An 18,508-nucleotide genomic window follows, 5' to 3' on the forward strand; every position below is an offset into this window, starting at 1 on the left:
TTTGTCAACCTTTTGTAGGGCTAGGAACTTTTCTGTGAGTATACTGGTGTTCCTATATAAGTCACATCCATTACTTTTATAGTTCCCAGTTTTAGTTTCTTTATAAAGAATTTAAAGAAGCTTGCAAAGCAACCTAAGTACAAAATGCTACTACTTTTTTTTTTTTCCATTTCACAGCATCCTCCTACTTCCACCCTTCTTTAGTTGTCCTAACCACACCTAACTTGACAACTATTTTTTTTTAATGTTTTAATTTATTTTTGAGAGAGAAAGAGTGCGCGCACACGAGCGGAGGAGGGGCAGAGAGAGGAAACACAGAATCTGAAGCAGGCTCCAGGCTCTGAGTTGTCAGCACAGAGCCTGATGTGGGTCTTGAATTCATGAACTACGAGATCATGACCTGAGCCGAAGTGGGACACTTAACTGACTGCACCACCCAGGCACCCTGGGTGGTGCAGTCAGTTAGAAAGCATTTACTTAGTTTTCATTGCAGTAACTTTTTAATGCTCCTACTTCAATACAGTGACGAAACTGACACAGACTTGGGAACAAAATAGCTGACTCTTGGCAATGTAGAACTCAACAGGTTTGAAGAATTATGGGCTTCAGTGTGATAAATTTGAGGATGTAAAGCTCCAGTTTAATCCAGTGAGCTGGTTAAATGGAAGTTGCCTAAGAGAGCTTTTACTGTGTGTTTTATTTCTTTTACATACTTGTGAGAATTTTCCACAAGGCCTACACATTATATGAAGCCTTCATGTTTCACTCACTGGATGAAATGCTTAACACAAACTTTGAGCATAGCTCTTCCATCTGCTACTTCCTAGTGGCAGAACAAATTCCTAGCTACTATCAAAATTATCTTTTATCTATGTTAACATGTATTAGTTACCCATGGGGTGCTAATGAAGCCCACTTAACAACTGAGATGTTTTGTATAAAGAGTTTCTTTTGGGGCTGTTTAACTGCTTACCTAAGAAGCACTGTGGTGTAACAACACAGGGTAGAGGGAGGGGAAATAGGTTGGCAGTCTGAAACCTGACTTAAAAATAACCACAAATGGGGCAGGTGGGCAGCTGGGTGGCTCAGTCGGTTGAGTTTCTGACTCTTGATTTTGGCTCAGGTCACGATCCTGGGTTTGTGGGACCGAGCCCCGTGTTGGGCTCTGCACTGAGCGTGGAGACTGCTTAAGATTCTCTTTCCCTCTGCCCCTCCCCACCCCACTCACACACACTAAAATTAAAATAACCACAAACATCACTAGAGCATATAGAGCATCACATAGAACATAATGACTAAATGCAGCCAACAAATGATTTGCTGGAGGTCACTGAGCACACATCACCTAGTTTACCTGTATGCTGGACTGAAACAAAGGTTCCTCACCCCCTCCCATCCTTGGAATGTACACTTTGCCTACTGTTACCACATTGGGAGTGTTCCAAGGACATGGACTTGAGAAAGCAAGCTGTTAAGACCATATGGATTGTGTGTGACTAAACCCAGTTAAGGCCTCAATATAAACTTTTAAGACTCTTGACAGGCAAGTGCAGAGATCTGTTTTTCTGAGATCTGTCTTGTGGTCACCCAAGACCAGCTTTGTAAGTTCTCTTGCTTATTTACGCTGCTACTTACCAGTCTGGAGTCATCTGCCTCTTTAGTGTTTTCCTGCCCTCCATGTACCAGTCTACTAATCAACAGATAAAACAAGCTAGACTAGGGGCGCCTGGGTGGCTCAGTCGGTTAAGCGTCCGACTTCAGCCCGGGTCACAATCTTGAGGTCCGTGAGTTCGAGCCCCGCGTCAGGCTCTGGGCTGATGGCTCAGAGCCTGGAGCCTGCTTCCGATTCTGTGTCTCTCTCTCTCTCTCTCTCTGCCCCTCCCCCGTTCATGCTCGGTCTCAAAAATAAACATTAAAAAAAAAAAAACAAAAAAACAAGCTAGACTAGGACCAGCAGAAGCAATAAGCAACCAACATATGCAAATGTCTTAAGATAGCAACTAAAGATTTTTCAGACCCTTTAAAAGAAACAGGCCTTCATACAAAGTTCAGTTTGCTAAAGCACTATAGAGAGGTAATGTATTTAGTTCATACTTTGGCACAATGATCCATCTTGAAGAAAGAAATGCTAAACTTCCAGTCATAGAGAAGCATGCTAAGGTCAGTACCAGCTGAATTTCCATAATTAAGTTTGATGACCCACCTTTTGGAATTAAATGAAAAGAAGGAAAAGGGTTCTTCTATATCATTTTCCCCCAGTTACTCTCATCTTTTGGCAATTAGTTACTAGACCATTTGTTTATGGATCATTTTAAATTATGCTACTGGGACACCTGGGTGGCTCAGTTGGTTAAGTGTCCGACTTTGGCCCAGGTCATGATCTCACCATCCATGAGTTTGGGTCTCGTGTCGGGCTCTGTGCTAACAACCCTGAGCCTGGAGCCTGCTTTGGATTCAGTGTCTTCCTCTCTGCCCCTCCCCCATCCATGCTCTGTCTCTATCTCTCAAAAGTAAGTAAATGTTTAAAAAAAAAAAAAAATCAAAGCACACTACCAGTTTCAAGATAGACTAGCCCAGGAATAAATGTTAGGGCCTTTGACTGCACCACTATCCATACCCGCGTAACTAATGTCTCTATAAAGGGAACACCCACTGTCCCGGCCAGGCATACTTAAATATTGGTAGTTAGAAAACCTAAGCAATTTCAAGTCTACACTCTGTCACATGGAATTTGGGCATTAATAAAAGCATTCTACCTTGATGCAACCATATGCCTAAAATCCCATTTACAAGACAAAATCTGGGACTCAAGTAAAATTCCAAGTCCTCTATTCCATACTTAAAATCCCAATATGAGTTGTATATGGTATGAGCTAAGTGGGGACCAGATAAAATGACAATCCTACAGTACCAATTTTTAAAGTTTGTATGTATGTAAAATGTGATGAGTATTAACATTTTAAATAATGTTTCTTTAATGAGCAGTGGAAGCACTTTTTCCTTGTAAGATCTCAATTAAGAATTTAAAACTTACAAGCGTTTGGCAAGATTTAGCCTATTTTCTACTCAAAGATTATTAAATCTTCTAATTTGAGTCAATATTAAAACCATACAACCATTTATTGTAAAATACATTTACTGATGATAAGACATGTAATTTACTCCCGATACTTGATGTTACAAACTTTAGGGTCTTTGAGATATACAGGATCCTTGTATGTAACTGGCATAAACCCTGTAAAAAAGAATGAAAGTTCTTCACAAAAGGTAACGAGCAAACACTTTCGATTAGCCCAATTCAGTTTTTCAGATGCTCTTACCCATTATTTGAGCTCTCTTAATTGCTTTTGTGATTTCTTTCTGTTTCTTCCCACAAAGACCTATGAAAGAAATGCTTTCATATTCATAAAAAAATGTCAGCACTCAAAATGCACAACAACTATCTTAAGGAAAGGCTAGAAAACCTGTAAACAGCAAGGTAGTAAATATTTTAGGCTCTGTGGGCCATACAGTGTCCTAATTTAGTCTGATGTAGCTCACAAAGTGGCTATAGACACTACGTAAAGTAGGCTATTTACAAAAACAAGTGGTAGATCCAACTTGGCCTAGAGGCAATTGGCCCCAGGTTTAAATAAATAGGAATGATTATAGTATACTCCAAAACATCAATGCAATTTTCTTAAGCCCTCATTTTTTTTTTTTTTTTACATGTCCGCCTGTAGTTAGCTCTGAGCATAAGAAGACATGTAAAATAATAGCCCTTTTGGACTACAAAGAGGCTTTCTCAAAGTACTGTCATATCTGGTCTAATAGTGATTTATAGCACAATCTGAATATCTGCCATTTTTCTTAAATAACAAGTAGATTTATCTAATTTTTATAAGTTGCTATAATAGAAAACAAAATACCTGTTATGTGCCTTCCATAAATGCATCCAGTAAATGGAGATATAAACTGGGACAAAAGCTGTTTTGAGTTTTATTTGGAGGAGAAAAAAAATTTATATCAATACATTTGTTCAACCTTGATTGTGTAAATTAAAAAATGTATATATCACTGTCAAGTTATGTAAAGGCTTAATTTCAGGCAAAATTCATTAAATAAAAATACTATGTCCATTCTATTAATAGATCTTTTTAAATGAAAAAGCTAATTACCAAAGTTAACATCTCTTATCCAGTGTGTCAAAAAAAGTCTATACAACAGCTTAATGAACACTTGTTTTCAGTGCTAAAGCTGTTTCCTTGACCTCCACAAATACTTTCCTAAAATACTATGCTTAGCATTAAACATTTCATCTATCATGACAGGCTATCACATTATTCTATCAGACTACAGTGAGGTCTTCAACAGGTACATCAAGCCACTTGCCATAATTTTGTGTTTTATTAATTTAAATTCTTTAGTACTTTTCAGGTAGCAGGCACTGTGCTGGCACTACGCATAATCCTCCTGACGTGCTTTAAATTTAATGGTTTTGCTCCTAAGGCAGCTATCACTTTATGCTACTGTCAGGATACTTAACTCCAGAACCATTCTTGCCCCTGATTTGCCAAGCCCTGACAATTTGCCCCTTAATTTGCTGAGCCCTGGACAACAAATAAAAATACCTTTGAAGCAGTGATATTGGTAGTGTATCAGTACAGAGATCAACTTCAGCAGAGGGGCTTTTTCCAAATTGTTAACTCTACCAACTAAGAATCCCTGCATAGTGAGCTACTGGTAAGATCTTTAAGGCGGGGGGGGGGGGGAAGAAAACACTGAGCTGAAATAATAGATGAGGGAGAGCCAAAGGGCTCTCATTTTAATAAAAGGGATGCCTTGTACATAGAAAACCAGATTTGAAATTATGAAGTTACTACAACAGGTGCCTCTACACAAAGCCTGTTATAAAACTGACTTGATTCTCTTTAGTTATGACTAACACAGGAGCAAAAATCCTAAAAAGTATCATAGTGAAGTAAAACCATATCTCACCTGTACATTCTTATAATCTACACGTTTTCCACACAAAATACATTTTTTAAGAGGCTCCTTATAAGGATTTTCCATTGGAATGGGCTAAAATAAAGGAAAGAAAAAAATCTAATAGTTTAATGTGTTAATATTAAAATAGAATTATATCTTAAGGTTACCACATTTGAATCTATCCAAAGGATTAGTTGTACCTTTCTTAATATGAAAAAGAATAAATATGACAGCTTGGCTTGTAGAAGAAAAATCAAGGTTTCTAAAAAAGAGTCACCATTTTAAGGATTAAATGTGTTTATAAATGTTTTGTACGTGTACTTTGGTTTGGCTGAGGAGGAATTAAATCATGGAGGAGGATTCTGGGATAGAATACAATATCTGTTTATGGGAGAATACCTTTCATGGCCCCAAACTGCTTTATATCTCAACCTTTTTGGTTTTTCTGTCCTCACTACTACCTCTAATGCTTCTGTCACAATGCCTCCCGTCTATAATCAGTACAGGCATGTCTCCAATCAAGATATTCTTATCTAGAAATGGCTTTGAAGACCTTAACCCCCTGTAGTTGTATGCAAAATTTCAAGTGAATGAAATTGTGAGCTTTTTTCTGACAGCCCATATTTTATTAGCATCTCAGGGGAATTATAAAACAGCTCTAGTAATGTCCTTTACTCTCTTGAACTGTGGTGTGCATTAAATGACCAAGAAGGATGCTCAAGGGACTAGAATTCTGTTTTCCAATCCTTCAGACTCTTAATCCAATTTATATCCAGCTCACATGTAATGATTACATTCCTTCTCTACACTGTGTTAAAATGTTTTGTATGGTTTGATTAGTGTCAAATCATCTTTGCATATAGCAGGAAAAGCTGTACTGGCCAAGCCCATAAAGCACTTGAAACCCATAAAAATACATCTACAGGCTAAAAGAAACTGTATTGAACATCCTGGTTGTAAAACTTTAATTTTGATCACTCACTCACTAAAACACCAAACCCACTCCCCCCCCAACTCCCCCAGTAATGAATGGCACAAAGAACTGAATCTGAAATGGGGAAGAGACTTTGCCCAATTCCTCTGTTGGATATTCTGCAATTATTGCACACACCAAAACTACCTTCTTTAATTTCTAAAGCACATATCTTTAAGATCTAGGAAGAAAAGTATGGTCTTACACAATTGATGCTTCTTGGTAGATCTTTAGAAATTCTCTTACTTCAAAGCTCTCTTAAGTGCTGATTCACCAATGAATTATAATTTTCAAACTTTGATTATTTTCTTAATTGTTTTGTCGTCCAGCTGAACTTTATTCAAATAGCTAAAATGTAAGAATTTGCTCATATTTGCAAATGCCTTAAAGGGAAGAAAAAAAGCCTTACCAGGTCCTCATTGCTGGCTACCTGTGTATATTGTGAACAGCTTCTCCACAGCACTGCAATTAAACAAACAGAAACAAACCAATTCTTTTTGTTAGCTCTGTAACTAAAGAAATATTTTTGTTTTTATGGAAGCAAGGTGAACCAAGGGATACAATATAAAAGAAAGGTTTGGGGGCACCTGGATGGCTCAGTCAGTTAACCCGATTTCAGCTCAGGTCATGATCTCCCGGTTCATGGGTTTGAGCCCCAGGCTGGGCTCTGTGCTGACAGCTCAGAGCCTGGAGCAGATTTCTGATTCTGTGTCTCCCTCTCTCTCTGCCCCTCCCCCACTCACACTCTTCCTCTTTCTCTCTTTCTAAAATAAACATTTAAAATTTTTATTGAACGAAGAGGTTTTGGGGCGCCTGGGTGGCTCAGTTGAGCGTCGGACTTGGCTCAGGTCAGGATCTTGCAGTTCGTGAGGAGCCCCTGTGTGGGGTTCTGTGCTGACAGCTCAGAGCCTGGAGCCTGGTTCAGATTCTGTCTCCCTCTCTCTGCCCTTTCCCCACTCATGCTCTGTCTCTGTCTCTCAAAAATGAATAAGCGTTAAAAAAGATTTTTTTAAAGAGGTTTTATATTTACAAACAACGACAGGATAAAAACCTTTAGAAGTGAGGCAGAGTAAGATTTATGATGAATGTGCTTTCCAAGGCTTTGGGGAAAAGGCATATATCTCCCTACCCCTACAACCTCTCACCTGCTCTCTTCCTGAAGTTTATTTTCCCTTCACTCAACGGTTAGAGGCAGATTTTGATGGAAATACCCGGAAAACAACAGAAAGGCATTGTTATACCATAGGGAAAATGTAGTAACAGACCCCCTAAAGAAAGTATTGACAGAAAAGATAACGTGCAGAAATGACAGATTCGAGAGCCCATGTCACCATTTCGCCCTGATCTGGAACGTTAGACATCCCCTATAATCTGCTGCTGGGTGACTCTGGAAATGTACTTTCCTTACCAACTCTACCCAGAGCTCTCAAGCAAGTACTCTGAGAATCAGGAGATCACTCTCTTCGTGTGGTTAAAAAAGTGTCCTCGACGACAATCACGCACCCTTCTGCCTTAAAACACTAGTCACGGGGCCATTACAGATTCCCACGTATCCTGGAGAAGCTCTTAATCGCCTAGAAACCGGCGTCGTTTGGCTAACAGTGACCACTCCACCAACCTAATTAGGGCCAATGCAACGGCTGCAATGCCACAAAAGAGCATAGGTTATGGAAACTTTACCCGCGTGAGTCTTAGGATCTCTGAGGCAGAGAGCTGGGTTTATGAAGTACGCCAACTTTTTCCTCCCTAGATCACTGCAAACAGCAACCAGCGCCGCCATGGATCCTCGCTCCTCCTCTTCCTTATCCTCCTTCCAAATAGTCCTGACGAATCGCCTCCGGGGTTCCTCCCTTGGTGGCCCGAAAACTCGATTCAAAGGTTCCGCTGGCGAACCGAAGTCGGTAAGGTTTTCAATGCGCCTGCGCAGCACCTTTTCGTTCAACCCTTCACAGGCACAAGCCTGGGACACCTATGATTGGACAAGGAGAAGGCGGGCCCCTCTGCTCGTGCCTCCGCTTCCGGTTTGAGTCCCCCCCCCCCCCCCCCCCCGCCTCAGGGCAATTGATTTGCGATATTACCCTAAGGTGGATGGAGAGGCGAACGCGGTTTCCCGTCAGTTGCTGTCCTCGCCCAGTGCTCCACTCCCTCTTCCACGGGGGTTTGGCGACTGGGTCACGCGGGACGAAGTTCGGGCAGGGTCCTCGGCCCCTGCCATGAATGAAGGTGGTTCCCGCATCCGCCGGCGGGTTGCTGTCCGCAAAAGGAACCGGCCTAGCCTAGAGAGCATTTTTGCCTCCCCCACCGCCGCCGATCTCCAGCCAGGCGATGAGGAGGAGGAGGAGGAGGAGGAGGAGATGATGGCTGGAAGTCGGCGGAAGAAAACCGCGGAGGTGCAGCCGGTCGAGGTACAACCGCCTCAGCTCTCAAATTCCCCAAGGTCCTGGTCTCATTGTCCACTTTTGGAGCGATGATGTAAACCCAGGTCTCCTAGCGTGCATGCCCACTGAAAGAACCCTGGGAGACCAGCTGTAGAAGTGATGGAATTTGAAACTTCAAAATTTCGGCAGTTCCCTTCTTAGATGCAAACAATTGACCAATTATCTACTAGCCTTCATTTGCTTACTTCGTCTTTGTTATCGCTGTTAGTCCTCACTTGTGAGGTATTATTGCTTTGCTATCCTCATTTTTTATAGGTATGAAAGTCATACTTACAGCAAATAAGTGGCATGACTGAGATGCAAATCTAGATTTCCAGGTTACTGCTGTTCCTACTGTACTAATAGAATCTGCCATTTATTGCACACTCATTATGTGCGGGGTATTTTGTTAAGCTTAAGCTATTTGCATTATCTTGATTTTACAACATTAATCAGGCCTTGAAAAGTTAAGAAACACTTATTTTTTCTTAATGTTTATTTTTTTGAGAGAACATGAGCAGGGGAGGGGCAGAGAGAGAGTGGGACACAGGATCTGAAGTGAGTTCTTTGCTGACAGCAGGGAGCCTGATGCGAGGGATTGGGGAATCAAACCCACAAACCCCTGAGCTGAGCGGAAGTCAGACACAACTTGCTGAGCCAGTCAGGCGTCCAAGAAACTGGGTTTCTGACTTCAGGTCTTGCTTTTTTTTTTTTTTTTTTTCTTAACATTTATTCATTTTTGAAAGACAGAGAGTGAGTGGGGGAGGGGCAGAGAGAGAGAGAGACAGAATCTGAAGAAGGCTCCAGCTCTGGGCTGTCAGCACAGAGCTCCACACGGGGCTCGAACTCACTGACGATGAGATCATGACCTGAGCTAAAGTTGGTAGCTTAACCGACTGAGCCACCCAGGTGCCCCTCCCGATCTTGCTTTCTTAATCACTTCACTGTACTGCTACCTCTAAATTTATATCTCCTCTGTTTAGTAGATCATCCCAAGTCCGTATGCAGACCCTCCCTTTCAATTCCAAATTCCTAGGAACAGAATTTCCTTGGAATGTCCAGTGGTACAAGCATGGTTCTGTTACAAGCTGGTCTTAGATTGGAGTATGGGAGGGGAAAAGATAGTGCAGTTATCAGAAACTTGTAGTGAGATGACATTTCAAGGGATGTTGGTTGGTCTTGCTACCTTTTTAGGATTACCTTTAAGGATTTAGCACTGACTAAATCAGGATCCCTGTATCACCGTACACTAGGAGTGCAGTTTAGGCAAATCACTTACACACTCTGGGCTTCCATTTCTTCATCTGTAAAATGGAGACGATAATATCCATTTCATAGGGTGATTTACATTAAGGTCTATGATCCATATAATTATACCCTGGTATAGCCTGAGACTGAAACTTTTATTTATAGTGAAGCTAGAATTGACCATAAATCTTTTCATTTTCTTTCCAGAATAATGACAGTGAAGAGGACATGTTTGGTGACTATGATAGCTTTGCTGAAAACTCTTTTTTAGCTCACGTTGATGACCTGGAACAATATATGCAGCTTCCTGAACATAGGAAACATGCCTCAGACCTTGCCACTGACGATCTTTGTTCAGAAAGCGACAAACACAACAAATTCAGCGTTACTACCATAGACAACTTTACTGAATTAAAAATGGATGAGCACACAAAGAACCAGAGTAGGCAGGAAGATGTCTGTATTGAACCTGAACCTGATCTTTTGTATGATATACCTTCCTCCCAGGTTTTATACTTTGAAAATTTGCATAATTCTTCAAATGATTTGGGCGATCAGTCTACCAAAGAGAGGGATTGCAACTCCTCCTCCCACAAGACTGTGAATGAGGAATTACCCCAGAATAGCATAGAACAACACCAGCAAACTGATGATTCCTCTTCTAAAGTCAGAACTAGCTCAGAGGAGAATAGAAGAAAAAGCCTTAAAGAACATCTAAAAAGTGCCATGACTGGAAATGCCAAGGCCCAAACACCAATATTTTCTAGGACTAAACAACTCAAAGAGACTCTCCTATCTGAGGAGATTAATGTTGCCAAGAAAACAATTGAGTCATCATCAGATGACCTTGGTCCTTTTTATTCATTACCCAGCAAAGTGAGAGACCTTTATGTTCAGTTCAAGGGAATTGGAAAATTATATGGTAATGCTTTTTGCTGAAATGAAAAAACATTTACCATAATTACCATAATACTTGTGCAAATCAATAGAAAGCAGATGCTCCCGTGGTCACATATCTCATCTTAAGATGAATCAAAATATCAGTTCTCTCAAGCCTTCCATTCCTATCCTGCTGCTACTGAACCTCTTCCCTTCATGGTCACACTTCTCAAATCTGTTATCTTTGCTGTCTTCCTTTCCTCACCTCACAATTCTCAGCCCACTCCAACTCTGGGTTCTGTGCTCTCACTTGAGATATGACTAGGGTGTCTAAATCCAATACTTTTAGTTCTTTCTAACTTCTTAGTAGCTTACCAGACACAATTAACCAGACCCTTGAAACACGGACTTCTTGACTTCTTGACATTCCACTCCTGTTTTTATCTCTGATCGTCTAGTTGCTTCTCAGTTTTCTTAGCTGGTGTTTCCTTGGCTGGCTCTGTCTTCTCTACCAAAACTTGAAATTCCTTTTACTACTCATGTCTTGAGTGACAGCATCAATATTAGTAATACCACTGATTAAAACTAAACATCTCTGAAGACAGCTGAAGTTAAGAGTTAAGTGCAAAGAGATAGTATTAATAACAATAAATGTTGTAATGTTTTTCAAAAATCCTGGGTCTTTGCATATATTTCAGATATGTGCCACTTTAGACAAAGAAGGGACGGTTGCTGCCATCCTCAAAAGATGAGCCTATCAACCAATCACTTCATAAGTGTTTCTGAAACTCCTGTGTTAGTACCTTACGAACCATATGAAAGCACGGTTCTCATCTCAGGGAGAAGACAACCAGGTGGAGAAAGGACACAAAGTCTAATGTAAGACTAAAAGGGTCTAATAAATTCTAAATTGTGAGGTTTGCAGTTACAGAGCTAAAGGTGTGTATTGCCCTTGAAGCAGGCGTTCACTTTTCTTCCCTCTGCTTTTCTCCTAGCTCCTTGTTCTTTGTTTAATCCGCATCTTCTGCCAGAGCGAGTTCTCTAAGGACAGGGCTATCTCTGACTCCTCTTTCTTAATTAACTACCACTGTGCCTGGTAGGCTCCGGTTGGTTCTCAACTGCTGGGGCTTGTGAGCTTAGTTGTGAATTCTGATCCTGTCACTTAAACACAAGTTTTGCACTCTGAGCCTTAGTTCCTGGTCTATTAAAAAGTAAGTAACAATCGTGGTTGTTTTGCAAGCTATGTTCTGCGTCAAGGACATGCGAAATGAGAAATGACTGTCAATCGTTATGTTCGTGGCTTCTAAGTAAGAACTTGAGTAAATAACAAGTTTTTAAAGCTCTTTTTGCTTATCAATCTGGTTCGATGACATGACCAATTTAAAGCATAAATATGTGTGTCACTTTTCATTGGGCTAAAGTAGTGGTTTTGAAAGTGTAATTGTTGGACAGCAGCAGCAGCAGCACCTGGAAACTCCTTGAAATAAGTATTCTCAAGCTCCACTCTAGACCTACTGAATCAACCTCTGGGGGTGTGACCTGGCAATTGGCTTTAACAAGCCCTCCAGTGGATCCTGGTGTGCCAAAAGTTTGAGAACCACTGAGCTTGAGAACCTCAACCTTACGCTGTTATTATTTTTTTGCCTTTTTATCATAGAATTGCATGCTTAATGGGTTTTCCATAAATGTTGAGAACTAAGTTAATCATTTTTTAATGGGTGAAGATAAGTGCTATTGCTAAGTATTTGTTATTTTGGTCATTTTATACTTTAAAAAAACCTGAGTTGGATGAAATGCGGATATGGTGAAGTTGTATTTTTGCACAGACACCTGCAGTTTCATATATAATGGGTAATACCAGCCTGAAATATTTTAATATGTAAGTATTAAATATTAAACATAAGTATTTAAGTATTTTTGAAATATTTTTATTCTTAAATGTTTATTTATTTTTGAGGGGGAGAAGGGAGGGATAGAGAGGAAAAGGGAGACAGAATCCCAAGTAGGCTCCATGCTGTTGGCACAGACATGGGGCTTGAATTCATGAACCGTGAGATCATGACCTGACCCAAAATCAAGAGTCAGACACTTAACTGACTGAACCACCCAGGTCCCCCTTTTGAAATATTTGTAAAGTGAAAAGAAGTCATTTGCAAATATTTGGGAATCACCAAAATGTAAGAAATTAGTCATTTGGCTGTTATTCAGATGTAACTTTTTAAAGCTTTGTAATATATCCTATTAGTAGTTACCTTTTTTTATTTAACTTTTTTTGGAAAATGTAATACATTCAAGTACAACTTTTCTATGTATATATTGTTTTCTAATAATCTGTACATAATTGGTTAGTTACAGTCTAACACACATTTATAATCTTTCATTATATATTGAGCATGTATAAATCAGTCTACCACCTGCTTTCAGGCTGTAAAGAATATCATGTGATTGCAATAATTTATCCAACCTTTACCCTTTGATGGCTCTTTGTTTTATATAAGTAATGCTATGATGAACATCTTGCACATAATCTTGTTTTTATTTCTATAGGTGTAGAGACCTAGAAGCAATACTACTAGACCAAAGACAGTGTGTAGGGTTGTTGTTTTTTATTTATTTATTTATTTATTTATTTATTTATTTATTTATTTTGGAGAGGGGAGGGACAGAGAGAGGGAGAGAGAGTATCCCAAGCAGGCTCTACACTATAAGCACAGAGCCCGATGCAGGGCTTGATCCTACGAACCGTGAGATCATGACCTGAGCCAAAATCAAGAGTTGGACACTTGACTGAGCCCCCCAGGCACCCCTAAAAAGATTATAGTATTTTATGCTCTCATCAGCCACACATAAGAATGTCTCCTTGTCCCCAGTCAGCTCCAGAATTTCTATATGTGGGGCTATTTGTTTTTAGTAGTTACTTGTATTTTATTTTGCTAACCGAGTAGGTAACAGTTGAGCATCTTTTCACGTATATATTAGCCATTCATATTTCTTCCTGCTGTGAAATGTCTTATCATATCCTTTGCCCATTTTCCTAGTGATAAAGTACTGATGCACATTTTGAAGACTTTTGATGGTCCACATTGTCAGATTATCCTTGAGAGTAGTTACTCTAGTTTTCAAAACTCTAGTTTTGTTTTGGATCTGATTTGGTCCTTTTAGTGAATTCCACCTTGCTACGTTGTGGAATTCCTAGATGTGCCGGTTAAGAATCCTAGTCCTGTGGTTTCAATATTCTTACGGCTCAAAATGGTATTCAGGCCAGAGTTCAGCTCCCCATAATAGCCAGTTGAATAGTCTTTCTAACCATGTATAAAACCTCATGGGTTTTTTTTCCCCCTCCGTCCCCTGTTTCTCTCTAGGATGTTGTGTGGGTAGATGAGAAAGGGAAGCTTACACAATCTCCTTGCAGAGCATAAGAGCAAAGCATTAGAATTCACACAGATCTTTGTACTGTCCTTTAGCTCCTCTGATGGCTCAGGTGATACCCGAGATCACTACCTGCTCTGTTAGAATCTTACACCTAAGTGTGCAGCTGGCGAATAGGTGGCCTAGTCACCCACTTCTTTGCCCAGGCCTGAATTAGAATTAGACTCTCACTGGCTTGCCCATCGAGGACTAGGGATGTTTGACATTTAACAAGTATGTATAATTATTATTATGAGGAGATTGATACACAGAATGGAATTTGGTTTTTCCTTCTTAGAAAACTTTCTTAAGACTGAATTGTAGAAGGGGAAAGGAATGCTTTCTTTTTTTTTAATTCTGTAGAATGGCAACATACTTGCTTAACACTGAATTCTGTGCAAGAAAGAAAAAACTTAATATATTCCTTGCCAACGAGTGGTGGAAAAACCCTTGTGGCTGAGATTTTAATGCTGCAAGAACTGCTTTGCCGGCGGAGAGATGTTCTAATGATCCTACCATATGTGGCAATTGTCCAAGAAAAGGTGCGATTTTTTTTTTAACAAGCAGTATTTGTTAACATTTTCATACTAAGATAGAAAAGGTACCATAAATGTAACAACTATTTTTTTTAAGTTTACTTATTTATTTTTGAGAGGGAGAGGGAGAGGGAGAACAGACAGGTGAGGGGCAGAGAGAGAGAGAAAGAGGGAGACACAGAATCCTAAGCAGGCTCCAGGCTCCAAGCTGTCAGCACAGAGCCCAATGCGGGGCTTGAACTCACAAATCATGAAATCATGGCCTGAGCTGAAGTTGGACACTTAACCAACTGAGCCACCCAGGCATTCCTGTAACAACTTTTTTTTTTTTTTCTAATTTTTTTTTTTAACGTTTTATTTATTTTTGAGGCAGAGAGAGACAGAGCATGAACGGGGGAGGAGCAGAGAGAGGGGGAGACACAGAATCGGAAGCAGGCCCCAGGCTCTGAGCCATCAGCCCAGAGCCCGACGCGGGGCTCGAACTCACGGACCGCGAGATCGTGACCTGAGCTGAAGTCGGACGCTCAACCGACTGAGCCACCCAGGCGCCCCATCAACTTTTTATTGACTAAGAAGAGGTACTTCTATTAATGATGGAAAATTAATATTTTTGGGATGTGCAAAGCAGTATGTAGAACCTACCAAAAGTCTTTTCTAATACTAATTGCCTCTTAAAAGAAGAATTTTATTTTTTTTCTAAACTGGTGGATTAAATTCCGTTTTAAAAATTCCATTGAGGGGCTCCTGGGTGGCTCAGTCGGTTAAGCGAATGACTTCAGCTCAGGTCATGATCTCACAGTTTGTGGGTTTGAGCCCCACATCGGGCTCAGTACTGACAGCTCAGAACCTGGAGCCTGCTTTGGATTCTGTGTCTCCCTCTCTCTCTGCCCCTCCCCATCTTGTGCTCTGTCTCTGTCTCTGTCTCTCAAAAATAAATAAATATTAAAAAAAATGTTTTTTACATTCTATTGCTATTTAGCCTGCCTCTTCAAGCAGAAAGTAATTGATTATTTTATCAAAATAAGTGAGTTATGCTGATTTTTTTTACATCAAGAGGAAACATTTGAAATTTATTTTCACATTGATTATGTAATGTAAAAGTTGCATTCATTTTGCAAAGAGCCACACGTGAATTATGACATTTCTTAGATATATGTGTCTTATCTGTGACTTTGTTCTCATTCATTGGTATTATGTACTATTTTAGATTTTTAAAAAATAGACATGAACTCTTAGTAATTGAGTTAATTATCTAATTTTTTGCTTATTTTAACTGATATTCTAGATTTCAGGTTTGTCAAGTTTTGGTATAGAACTGGGTTTCTTTGTTGAAGAATACGCTGGAAGCAAAGGAAAGTTTCCCCCAATTAAAAGAAGGGAAAAAAAATCTCTCTATATTGCCACTATTGAAAAAGGACATAGTCTGGTGAACTCCTTGATTGAAACTGGAAGGATTGGCAGTCTGGGTCTGGTTGTTGTAGATGAGGTTAGTAACTGCTTGTATAGTTTATCATTTTATTAATAATTGTTGAATAATTATATTTTATTACTAATTAATTAATATCAACATGTATTATTATGTGGGTCCACTTAGTACCTCTATGAGGATAAGTAATTTATTTTAATATGTAGACAATCAGATGAATACATTTCATGCTTAGTAATCTTAAATTCAGTTTTATGTTAAGTGTTTTTTGAAGAGTGAATATATGTGTATGTGTATATTCAATTTTATAATGATGCATATCAATTTCCAGGTGTGTCAGGATGTTGCCCCCAAGCCTCATTAACATAAAATATCGGTGGTACAATGCATGTGTACTCTAATTGCTATATCCAAAATGCTTAAGAATTCTAGAGCAAAGATTACTTGATTTCATATAAATACATGCGTGTTCTATATAGGCATATGCAAATTTACTTTTCTCCCATTTTTTTTTAAATCTCAAAGTTACACATGATTGGTGAAGGAAGCCGTGGGGCTATACTGGAAATGACCCTAGCAAAAGTCCTCTACACTAGCAGTAAGTATTTTTTCAAATAGAATTGATTTATACTCAGGAAGCCTGTGAAAGACTTGTGTCATTAGTTAGATTATGTAACAGAATAAGATACTCAAGCATTCTGCATTAGCTTTTTACTTCTTCCCTTTTTTTTTAAGTTTTTCATTATGCATTAGTTTTACTTCTTTCTTTTTTCTAAATCTACTTATTTTGAGAGAAAGAGAGAGAGAGAGAGAGAATGAGAATGAGTGGGGGAGGGGCAGAGAGACAGAGAGAGAGAGAATCCCAAGCAGGCTTCGCTCTGTCAGCAGGCCCAACGCAGGCCCGAACCCACGAACCGTGATATCATGACCTGAGTCGAAATCAAGAGTCAGATGCTCAACCAACTAAGCCACACAGGCGCCCCTTAGATTTTTTTACTTCTAAAGTAAACTTAATAAACTTTTGTTGGAGGAAACGGTATATGAGTAGAGCTGTGAATATGAAGGAAATTAACGTTTGAGGACATCTTGTTCCACTTACTAGTTGTGTGTACTTAGTCGTGTGACTCAACCTATTTCTTCATCTGTAAAATGGGGATAATGGTTCCACCCTGATGGGATCGTTGTGAAGATTATATGAGTTAACCAGGTAAAGCATTCAACAATTACCTAGCACATAGCACTCGATAAACGTTTGTTGTTGCCACCACCATCAGTATCCTCATCATCAGACCAGTGAATGTAAGTAGTCACTTTAAGGAGCTATTTGCAACATCAAATAGTCTTTCAATGTATATGAAATATTTATTCTAAATGTCTTCTTTCCTATTCATAGATGTGCTATTGCAATGACTTATTAAATTATATATTGCAAGAGCTAATATATGGAAAAGTGATTAATTATAAAGGTCAAATATTAAGAATTATTTTACAATTTTTGATAGCAATATTATTTAGGCAGGTTGCAGCACTTTATAATCATTCGTTAAAAACAATTACTGAGTTCCTACTTTGTGCCAGACACTATTTTAAGTGCTAAGGCTCTAGCAGTGAATAACACAGAGTCCCAGCCTTCACTGAGCCTGTTTTAGTGAAAGTGAGCAGACAGTAAATGGATAAAGAAGAAAATATATGGTGTATCAGATGGTGACAAATTCCATGGAAAAATATAAAGCAGAGGAAGAGAGACAAATCGTCACCTGCTTGTCAAATCCAGTGCATACTGACTGTCCTTGTCTTATTTTTCTTCAGCATTTGGTTGCTTATCATTCCTTTTTCTTTTAGGTGCTCAAACATTCTCTCTTGATTTCCCTACTGTCTGTCTGTATAGGGGATCATGGTTACCACACGGCTGAGGACAGACTCTGGAGCTGGAATAAAATCCTGACTAACTTTTAACAACACATGTGGCCTTGAGCAAGTTATATTAACTGTGCCCCTGTTTCCTTATGCACCAAAAATAGTTGATAATGGGATGGGTGAAATAAGTGAAGGTACAAACTTTACAGTTATAAACAAGTCATGAGGTTGAAAAGTACAGCATAGGGAAGATAGTCCATGATAATGACAGATGGTAGCTACACTTACCATGGTGAACATTGTATAATGTACTGAATTGTCGATCACTGTGTTATACACCTGAGACTAATATAACACTGTATGTCAGCTATATTTCAATGATAAAAAAATTTTTAAAAATGGATGATAGTCATAAAACCTGCCTGACGGAGTTGCTTTCCTATGGCAAGCAGCCATTTTATACTGCCCAGGACATGCAGCCACATGAGTTACACTCCGCCTTTATTTAAAAAAAAAAAAAAAAAAATTGTCAACCTGATAGTAAGATCCCATAAAGAGCTTTATATGACAAGAGTTCAGGACCTACTCAGCCCCACATCCTACGTTACTCATCTGCCTGTAGCCATACCTGTGGACCATGTCATAACTCTTCCTAACAATGGTCCAGATTGTCAGCAACAAGCATATTTATACTCATTGTTGTTTAGAAGTTCTTGATAAAGATCTGACTTTTTGACAAGTGTGGGATTCTGTAAAATTCCAAATAGTAGCTGTCAAGATACCTGAAAGTTTTCAG

The 18,508-nt window shown here is 39.4% G+C and overlaps 2 protein-coding genes across 12 annotated transcripts in view; one reads left to right on the forward strand and one right to left on the reverse strand.

Annotated features, from left to right (window-relative positions):
• Window positions 1–3,101: 3,101 nt before the first annotated feature.
• Window positions 3,102–7,910, reverse strand: MRPS18C (mitochondrial ribosomal protein S18C). 4 transcript variants are annotated; one of them, XM_045473494.1, is made up of 6 exons: window positions 7,622–7,877; window positions 6,351–6,403; window positions 4,978–5,061; window positions 3,909–3,966; window positions 3,321–3,380; window positions 3,102–3,235 (listed from the first exon to the last, which is right to left on the reverse strand). In XM_045473494.1, exons 1-6 carry the CDS (start codon window positions 7,719–7,721, stop codon window positions 3,159–3,161), a joined length of 432 nt encoding a protein of 143 aa, XP_045329450.1. In that variant the 5' UTR covers window positions 7,722–7,877; the 3' UTR covers window positions 3,102–3,158. The 4 variants fall into 4 exon arrangements, with proteins under 4 accessions (XP_045329450.1, XP_045329452.1, XP_045329451.1 ...); XM_045473496.1 differs by lacking the exon at window positions 3,909–3,966 and having other exon boundaries at window positions 7,622–7,910; XM_045473495.1 differs by lacking the exon at window positions 4,978–5,061 and having other exon boundaries at window positions 7,622–7,892.
• A 65-nt stretch (window positions 7,911–7,975) lies between these two features.
• Window positions 7,976–18,508, forward strand: part of HELQ (helicase, POLQ like) — a 41,808-nt gene continuing 31,275 nt past the window's right edge. For 2 of the 8 annotated variants that reach the window (XM_045473488.1, XM_045473486.1), the window contains exons 1-5: window positions 7,978–8,346; window positions 9,814–10,528; window positions 14,257–14,435; window positions 15,715–15,915; window positions 16,381–16,453. In XM_045473488.1, coding sequence (XP_045329444.1) covers window positions 8,155–8,346; window positions 9,814–10,528; window positions 14,257–14,435; window positions 15,715–15,915; window positions 16,381–16,453 — 1,360 coding nt within the window. In that variant the 5' untranslated portion in view covers window positions 7,978–8,154. The other 6 variants (XM_045473491.1, XM_045473489.1, XM_045473485.1 and 3 more) reach the window with 6 other exon arrangements.

The sequence above is a fragment of the Leopardus geoffroyi genome, chromosome B1 (genome assembly GCF_018350155.1).
Source record: "Leopardus geoffroyi isolate Oge1 chromosome B1, O.geoffroyi_Oge1_pat1.0, whole genome shotgun sequence".
In the NCBI taxonomy this organism is placed as follows: domain Eukaryota; kingdom Metazoa; phylum Chordata; class Mammalia; order Carnivora; family Felidae; genus Leopardus; species Leopardus geoffroyi.